The following is a 9,084-nucleotide window of genomic DNA, read 5'->3' on the forward strand; positions in this document are numbered from 1 at the left end:
GAATTGGAACCCCGGTCCTCCGGGTCAGTAGCCGAGCACCGTAACCACTGAGCACATGCGGCAGCTACGTTTAGAACGTACTTGACATTAATCTTGGAGGTCCTGTACATGTAAATTATGTGATGTACTTGATCCAATTCCAACGGGTATAGAGACACGCAAAGGGTGTCTTGTACTGTCTGTTTTGTATGTCTTTTAACTTATTCTACAGAAAACGAGAAGTTTGAAAGTGACAAGAACAAGAAATGTTCAAGAGGATCGAAGGTTTCACGCCGACGTCCTGGAACATTTCTAATTCTTCAGCTTTTGACCTTTGTTCTTGGGGTAGAGCTTACAAGAAATCCACGCAATGAGTTAAATCCCTACCTGAAAGCCCTCGGACCAGACGCTGAGCAAGGCGTACACGACGCCGAAGTCCTGCACGCTGGGCCTGGCCACTGCCTTCAACTCGCGCGCATGCAGCTCGCGCACCGGCGCGTAAAAAACCTGCGCGTTTTTGCGCGTGCGCAGGATCAGGTTGCAGAGAGGTGCCCAGTGGCGTGGTCCACTGAGCGTCAGGCGCATCATGCGACTTCTGCCCAGAACGTCGGAACCGCACTTGAAGGATCCTTCACCGAACTCGACGGCCCGGTCCCACGGGGTGGTGTCGGACAGGTCGAACTGCGACAGGAAAGGTGGTGGGTGAGCAAGCTGTAGTGCGGCTTATTTTGAGGCTGACACGAATCAATTTATTATTATTTCATGGATCAAGGAACAAACTCAGGTTACTGATGTTCTTGTTGAAATCAAGAAATCAAGAATAGCATTGCAGTCCATTGGCAGAGCACGTAATGCGAATGCACGATGACGGATGGTCACTTAAGGTAACAGAGTGGATTCTAAGAGAAGGCAAGTGTAGCAGTGCGAGACAGAGACTAATATGGGCGGACGAAATTAGGGAGTTTGCAGAGATAAGGTGATCGCCGCTGCAAAGAACAGGGTTAATTGGGGATAAGAGCAAAATCCTCTGTCCTATGCTGTCACAGTTACACTACTGCTGCTGCTGATGATGATGACTGACCTAAGTTCAGCGCCCATCATCTACACTAATGGCTGTATTAAGAAGGAGCTTCTAGAGCCACCACTGTCATAACTATATGTTTGTGTAGCAAAAAACAGTGAGGTCATGACTGTACTGCCACACTATCACTATGCCCTGTGAATGGGATAAGGATATATGGGCTCTTGCCCCGTCAAATTAAACTATTGGCATACCGGCGTAGTCGTTTTGGAATTTTTGTGTGGATTCCCATTCCCCGATGTCCGTTACTGCCTCTCGAGAAAGAAGGGGAGCGGCACATGGTTGAAAAAAAAATTCAGATACCAGTAACTGGAAAACAAAGGCTAGGCGGTTAGAGTGAAAGTACACAAGGAGCAGAGGACGCAGAAGCGAAAGGATGTATGTCCACTCTTGGTAGTGGTCGTGAAGCTTTACACCGCGCTCTTTTAAGCAGCAGAAGTCCGGTGACGCCTAAAATACGTTTTACGCCTATTAACATCCCCTTCACCACAGCAGTCAGTGGTCCAGTTTTCTATACAGCTTTCCTTGCAGTCCTGCAATTTTGCGTGTTGCCCCACAGCTGCCATTCTACGCAGTGATGTAGAACTCTACGACTAAAGGAAACTGTAGCGGAAGGGGAAACCGTAAGAGTACAGGAGTGTGTTTGTCGGCAGGTTTTTTCTTTTAGTCCATTGGAAGCAATTAACGATATAGCGCTGCTCACCTGTGGCAGGTAGTCGCCCTCGCGGTTGCACTGGCTGGTGGCGCTGTTGCCAGCGCAAACCTTGTAAAGCAGCGGCGGGTGCAACAGCTGCAGGTAGACAATAGTGGATGTCGGCGACGTCTTGCGCAGAATGATGCGGCAGATGGTCGAGTACCGCACCAGCAGCCGGAACAGCGTGGAGCTACGCTTGCGGACATCCACGAAGTACAGGTACAACCCATTGGAACAGTGCTCAAAGTGCGCATTGCACTGCGTCACCTGGTGGAAGAGAAGGCATTCAGAAGAAGGGCCTAAACCGAATTATTCCGCTCCGACTGCGAAACTGCCGTACTTTTTAAGTATGCCTATCCATGTTGGTACAGTTTTGCACTTGCCAATTCATTCAGCGTGGCTAATACGTTCCAGGCCCTTGAAGAGCTTTATGTACTGTAAGCACAGTATATCAAACCCCTTCAGAGTCCTCTTTTAAGACTGAGGATACATTTCCTCATCATTTGCGATGTCATGCAACCTAGCCGCGTCACCCCAAATCGCTGCACCGTAAGAAAAATTGGACGACGAATTGCAGGTCGTTGATACAGAAAGGAGTACATAAAATTGGTTGTTTGAAATCATCCACGCAGTGTGAAGCACTCTCCCTTCCCCTCTCACTAGTGTTTCTAAATCTTTCTGGAGCCGCTCTTCGCAGAATTCAATCCCCACAACAATTTAGGCTGCGCGCCAAGCAAGCCAACTAGACATGTAAGGAACCAGATGAATGGATAAGGGGCCCATGTGCCAAAGTGCGTGACCACCAGGCCCGAAGCTCTGCTTTGCCATCACGTACCCAAAACCTGTCCAGGAAAAAAGGGTTAGATTTAATGTGCCTATGAGCTGCCACTGCCTTCCAGAAAAATGATGCATTGACAAGTCCTGACTACCCTTCTCATATCCCTCTTGCGACTGGGGCTCTCAGCATCATCGAAACTATTTGCCCAGCAGAAAAACACGCTGCTTTTTGGATACGACACTTTATGTCCTCACAGACTGCAATGCAGTTTATTCCCATGACCTTCCACCATGCAACCACCACGGCCATAACTCAAACTTCTGGACGGACGCCGTCAGAAAACACCCTACAGGAACATCATCTCACCTTAAAGCCTTCAGATGAGGTCAGCTCACTGTTGGGACAAGACGTCTTCGCAGATGAGCTTGTTCCATCTGAAGGGGAGCTAGACTTGAACGCTCTTCCCTTCTTTCCCCGCTTCACAGACATTGATTTGCCGGAGAGGGAGGACGAAGACTTGGCAGACGAGAGTGGCGATGGAGGAGGCGGCATGGTGTAGGTGCTGTCAAAGTGCGCCACAAAAGTGTTGTACCCGAGGAAGCAGCCGAGGGCGAACGCGTGTACGGGTACGTCCTTGTGCTCCGTGGCTATCTGGGTGCTGTACGGGTCGCAGGACTCCTCGAGCTCCTCGGATGCGAGCCACCATTCTGGCGGGCCGGACTTGCCCGCAGCCGCGCCGTTATTAGAGGCGTTCTGGCATTGGTCGCACCTGCGGAAGTGAATGTAAAATTGACGCGCGGAACCAAGAGCTGGTACAAGCTTAAGAAGCCATATGTTCGAACACAAATGGCGGTACTCTCACCACCCTAGCCACCTCAATATGGCGGCTATGAGCCCGCAGAAACCGATAGTTCATTAATTGCACCAGGCAAGAAATTTTGAATTGAAATGTCTGCATAAACACGCCCCCCCCCTGATTTCTGAGACTGAATAGACGGAGTTGCCGATAATAATTTGCGCAGTAAGTTGTTTATGAAGCTCTACACCTCTTCCTCTCGATCACCATATTCTGAGCAGTGCTTCACAATTCATCTGCATTGCTCAAAAGGCACTGCAGTCACCTTAGTTCCAGTGCGCACAAATCTGCAAACCTCCGAATTTTGGACCCATGTCAGCGCATATGAGGAGTTTCTCAACTTACGCGACAGTAGAGGCCTGACAATATGATTGTTGAGGCCGACCGAAGACTGGCTAAGGGGAAAGCCAGAAGTACTTGTCGCGCACTCACCACTTAAGTACGATATGCATGAACGAGTCCTTGGGTGACCGCTCCAGTTGCAGCGTCACGTTTGCCGTCCAAGTGGGGCTCTCGTAGACTGCGACCTCGCCACAGTCTCCGGCCACCACTTGGCCCACGGCGCACTGCAGACCGAGAAGCCGCCGAAGCTGAGACGCTGTCGGCGTGCCCCAGCCGGAGTCCAGACAATGGACGCGCAGCGCCATCTCCCGGCAGTTGTCCTCCCGGTCGCGAGCGCAAAACGCGGTCGTCGGTGCCATCGGCCCCGGAAGAAACGGCTTTGCAGGAGGCTCCATAGTGGCAGGTGACTATTGTGCCATTTCAAACTCGCCGACTGGCTTCTGAGTTGAGTTCAACTATGTCTTCTGCTTGAGCGGTCACACCAGAAGACGGACGGGTGGACCTGGAGCTGCTCGCTGTCTTGGCCTTTGGTGCGAGCTGCGAAGAGGCTTTGCATAAGTAATTAGGGCTGAATACAGCAGCTGCATTATGGGCATGAGTGACAGCATCCCTGATGTTGGGCACCACGACTTCATTCTTGCATAAAAACTGTGATTGCAGTTAACACACACCCGCCGCTGTGGCTCAGTGGTTAGCGCACTCGGCTACTGATCCGGAGTTCCTGGGTTCGAACCCGACCGCGGCGGCTGCGTTTTTATGGAGGCAAAACGCTAAGGCGCCCGTCTGCTGTGCGATGTCAGTGCACGTTAAAAATAATAATAATAATTGGTTTTGGGGGGAAAGGAAATGGCGCAGTATCTGTCTCATATATCGTTGGACACCTGAACCGCGCCGTAAGGGAAGGGATAAAGGAGGGAGTGAAAGAAGAAAGGAAGAAGAGGTGCCGTAGTGGAGGGCTCCGGAATAATTTCGACCACCTGGGGATCTTTAACGTGCACTGCCGGCGCTGCGTTTTTATGGAGGAAAAACGCTAACGCGCCCGTGTGCTGTGCGATGTCAGTGCACGTTAAAGACCCCCAGGTGGCGGCGGCTGCGTTTTTATGGAGGAAGAACGCTAACGCGCCCATGTGCTGTGCGATGTCAGTGCACGTTCAAGATCCCCAGGTGGTCGAAATTATTCCGGAGCCCTCCACTACGGCACCTCTTTCCTGTTTTCTTATTTCACTCCCTCCTTTATCCCTTCCCTTACGGCGCGGTTCAGGTGTCGAACGATATATGAGACATACTGCGCCATTTCCTTTCCTCAAAGACCGATTATTATATTGTTAACACACCGATACCACATACTGACACATTAAGCACCGCATCCTTCTAGTCTTGTTCGGAATCGCAGAGGGGTCTAGCCAATTGACGAACAACGAACATCTCGCAAAACGCCCTATATGACTTCTGCAAAAACCAGAGGGTATCGGGATTCTTGCACCAGAAAGTTGGGCAATCGGCGCGTCGGATGAGGGTTCTTTTCTTCCAAGTAGTCTCCATCGATCAGGGAGGTGACCTACCAAGGTCTAAGGCCTACGTAGACTGCGAAACGGCATCGGAGCGTAGTGCTTCGGATGAACGACTGCCACGTGGGGCACTGCTATGTCTAGGTGGCCTAAGCAAGGCACCGTAGCGGAACGCTTCCGAAGGATGACGAACACGCGGGGCAGCATGTTTAGGTGGTATAGGTCGATTACAGGCCGGCACCTTAGCGGAGTGCTTTCGATGAAAGATTACCGTACAGGCCAACATCATGCCTAGGTCGATTACGGGCCTGCACCGCAGCGAAGTGCTTCGGGTGAATAACGAACACATGGGCACCTCGGCATCGCATCGGTATGCTTAGAATGAATTGAAAACACGAGCAGCCCCACTCGCCAATGGTTGCCCAGGGCCGACAACGGCGCCACACCGCCGCGGAAAGCTTCGGATGAATGAAAAGCTTGTAGGCCAGAAATACGTAAAGGGGCAATAGGTCTATTATGGGCCAGCACCGTCCTTCCGATGAAGGACGAGCGCGTTGAGAATCGCAAGGACTTAGTTGATTACGGCTCTTCATCGCAATGGAGTGGTTCGGAACAACAGCTACGTAGCGCATAGTCAGTGAGCGCCGAAATTATAGCTTGAGACCATTTTCCCACTTTCGTCTGCATTGGCATGAGCCCGAGCAACGAACCGGAGATCTTGTCATCGAGCAGGGCGCCGCTAAATTCTAACAAGCCTTGCGGTTGGACTACCTCTCCTGCCTGGCGCTGCTTCCATTGCTATAGTTTCAAAAGGGCAAGGATTCATGAAGGCTCAGATTAGCATTTGTTCACACTCTTTGCAGCACAAAAAATTTGGCCGAGGATTTGCTTAGCTAATCCAGGATATACAAAGCTGTTCATTAGCGTTGCCACTGACATCGAAGTCTACGTTGACTTTGAGGAAAGGAAAGGCGCATAGCTGGCTCTATGGGTCAGTGGACACCTCATTCGCGCTTTGAGGTACGCGGCGGTGGTTAGAGAGATGTGGACTGCAATAATTAGCGCTGACAACGTTGTGGCAGACACGCGGCACTGCAGCAATAGGCCGCAGCGTTCATTGGCTGAACAACCTCCCGCGATCAACCAATAACTGCCACCTGGCAGGGTGGGCCATGCCAACGTACATTCCAATAAATAAAATTGTAGAGCTATGCTTACGGGTTTCAGCGGAAGCCGACTGCCCCTCCCCCACCCCCCGCATACGAATTCTTTCAACACTCTCTTTCTTCCGATAGATATGGCCGCGTGGTCGACCAACAGCGCCGGCATATCGGTCGAAGTAGTTCAGTAGTTCCGTCTTCGCCACCGCTAACGGTGTGTTCTTGTTCAGCTCGATATCACGATGCTTTCGACTTTCCCGTCGGAATGTAAATATTCACTTCTGCCGGCATGGCGAATATCCGAACACCCCACAGCACACACCTTTCGCAATATCCGACGTGGACTACCACGCACCTCGTTAACGCGGCATTCGAATGCGGGCACGTGCGCACGGCTGCGTATTTTGAGGAAAGTGCACAGTAACTTTCTCGTATTGCTGTGCAGGACTTAGCAGCCCTAGCTGGAATTGCGAGGAGGACAAGGAGGAAAGGAAAGACGCAGTATGGAGCCGCAGGGGCGTGCGTAGGCAGGAATGTGAAATTGAATGAAGAAAGATAAAAAGACATGCCCCGGCTTGCCGAGCTTGCTCGCGGAGCCCTCCATTACGCCACCTCTCTCTCAGTTGTTTCACTCACTCCTTTATCGATGCCTGACTGACACATGTTCTGAGCACTGCAAGCATAGGTTGTTCTCCATATATACGTTTTGCCAATGTCAGTATTACAAGTGGCAATTTATACTGCACGTTGAAGTACCCCGCGAGGTCTGAATTATCAGGAGCCCTCTGCTAAGGCACCTCTCTCTCTTCTTTCACTCTCTACTTTCTCCCTTTCCCCATTGCAGGTTTGAGGTGTTCACCGATATGTCAGAGATTTACCCTACCTTTCCTTCCCCCCGCAATTTTTCTTTCTTTCCATCCCGCGTCCTAGAACTCAGCAGCGGCACACTGTAACCACTATGAAAATGAAAATTGCTTTTGGGGAAAGGAAATGGCGCAGTATACGTCTCACATACCGGTGGACACCTGAACTGCGCCCTAAGGGAAGAGATAAAGGAGAGAGTGAAAGAAGAAAGGAAGAAAGAGGTGCAGTAGTGGAAGGCTGCGGTATAATTTCGACCACCTGGGGATCTTAAACGTACACTGACATCGCAAAGCTCACGGGCGCCTAAGCGTTTCGATGGAGGCGAAACGCTAAGGCGATGTCAGTGCACTATCCCTGCCCCGGATTAGGGGCGTAAGGTTTAATAGTTTTCTTCATAACCAATAAGCCACAGCAGCAGATGGGTTTTGATATCACGTGCGCAGCTGCACCAGCATCAAAGCACAGGCAGCAGCATCGAAGAAAATCTCGTGGACAGCTCGTTTGGGAGCACGTTGCTAGAGCACACCACAGGGTAAACGGACGGGAGGCCGCCCGCGTCCAGTACCTTTTAAAGCTCTAGCTTTTAAAGCGAAGAGTCATGGACCTAACCGACGATCACGCGACCACTCCTTGCCCATAGCCGGCGACTCGCGCTAGCTTGGTCCTAATCACTCGGGGCAACAAAAGAAGTCACAAAAATGGCTATAAACAACGACAAATGCGTCCCATAATAATATATGGTATTTTGAGGAAAGGAAATGGCGCAGTATCTGTCTCATATATCGGCGGACACCTGAGCCGAGGGAAGGGATAAAGGAGGGAGTGAAATAAGAGGTGCCGTAGTGGAGGGCTCCGGAATAATTTCGACCACCTGGGGATCTTTAACGTGCACTGACATCGCACAGCACATGGGCGCCTTAGCGTTTTTCCTCCATAAAAACGCAGCCGCCACGATCTGGTTCGAACACGGGAACTCCGGATCAGTAGCCGAGCGCTCTAACCACTGAGCCACCACAGCGGGTACAAACGCGTCCCAAGATAACCTGCTGTGACTGGACGACGCAGCGTTCTGCGTTCCTGTGCAGTACCAACCGCAGCAGTAATGATAGAGCTACCACAGGCGAAGTGGCACATAAGACTCGTTGTGGAAGGGTCATAGATGCAGCCGAGGCAGAGCGTCATGCTCGGAACGCTGCACGTAAGTGGGAAACGGGAGCCACAAACGTGCTGCGTGTCTAACAGAAGACGAACGCTGTCGGGACGCTGCAATGCATCTCGAAGTCCTACTGGCCTCACGTTTTCTGGTGGCATATTTTAAAGAAAACTGTGCGGTCATTGCAGCTGGCGCGAGCAGTCTTCCACGCAAGACTAAATAGGCATTCGCGATAAAGGGCGCCGCTGTCGCGGAGCAAAAATTACTCACCTTAGGCAAAACAAAGATCCCTCGTTGAACTCAAGCTTCTTTAAGAGCAAAATAACGCAAGGCTGGCCACCCGGCGCCGGTCGTGACAGGGCCTTAGAGCAGCCAGGAAGGCTTGAGCACAGGACCATCCAGAGAACAAGCGATAGGCCTAGCGGCCGCAATCCGCCAGCTGCCGTGACACAACGTGCGAGCGTTCTTGGCAGCAGCCGTTCTACGTGTGTATGAAAATGTTGATGATGATGATTATGATGTCATACGAGTTTATATGTCATTGTTGTTAGCCTATCAAAGGATGGCACATGCCCACACTGGGGGATCGGCCGAGAATCGGGAGGCTGTTCGCCTGCACTCAGTTATTAAAAACGAAAAGCACGCGGCAATGCAACACCGGTGGATTCT

The 9,084-nt window shown here is 51.3% G+C and overlaps 1 protein-coding gene across 1 annotated transcript; it reads right to left on the reverse strand.

Moving 5' to 3' along the window:
• Positions 1 to 2,889: 2,889 nt before the first annotated feature.
• Positions 2,890 to 8,878, reverse strand: LOC144132755 (uncharacterized). The gene is made up of 3 exons (XM_077665435.1): positions 8,686 to 8,878; positions 3,821 to 4,267; positions 2,890 to 3,301 (listed from the first exon to the last, which is right to left on the reverse strand). The coding sequence occupies exons 2-3, from the start codon at positions 4,123 to 4,125 to the stop codon at positions 2,890 to 2,892; spliced, it is 717 nt and encodes a 238-aa protein (XP_077521561.1). The 5' UTR covers positions 4,126 to 4,267; positions 8,686 to 8,878.
• Positions 8,879 to 9,084: the final 206 nt, after the last annotated feature.

Source organism: Amblyomma americanum, chromosome 1 (assembly GCF_052857255.1).
Source record: "Amblyomma americanum isolate KBUSLIRL-KWMA chromosome 1, ASM5285725v1, whole genome shotgun sequence".
In the NCBI taxonomy this organism is placed as follows: Eukaryota; Metazoa; Arthropoda; class Arachnida; order Ixodida; family Ixodidae; genus Amblyomma; species Amblyomma americanum.

Bases quoted from the DNA above. Each gene is read 5' to 3' on its own strand.
- LOC144132755 (XM_077665435.1), bottom strand. From the start codon at position 4,125: ATGGAGCCTCCTGCAAAGCCGTTTCTTCCGGGGCCGATGGCACCGACG. The intron at 3,302-3,820 runs GTGAGTGCGCGA...TCACTTCCGCAG, and splicing joins ATGCATATCGTACTTAAGTG to GTGCGACCAATGCCAGAACG.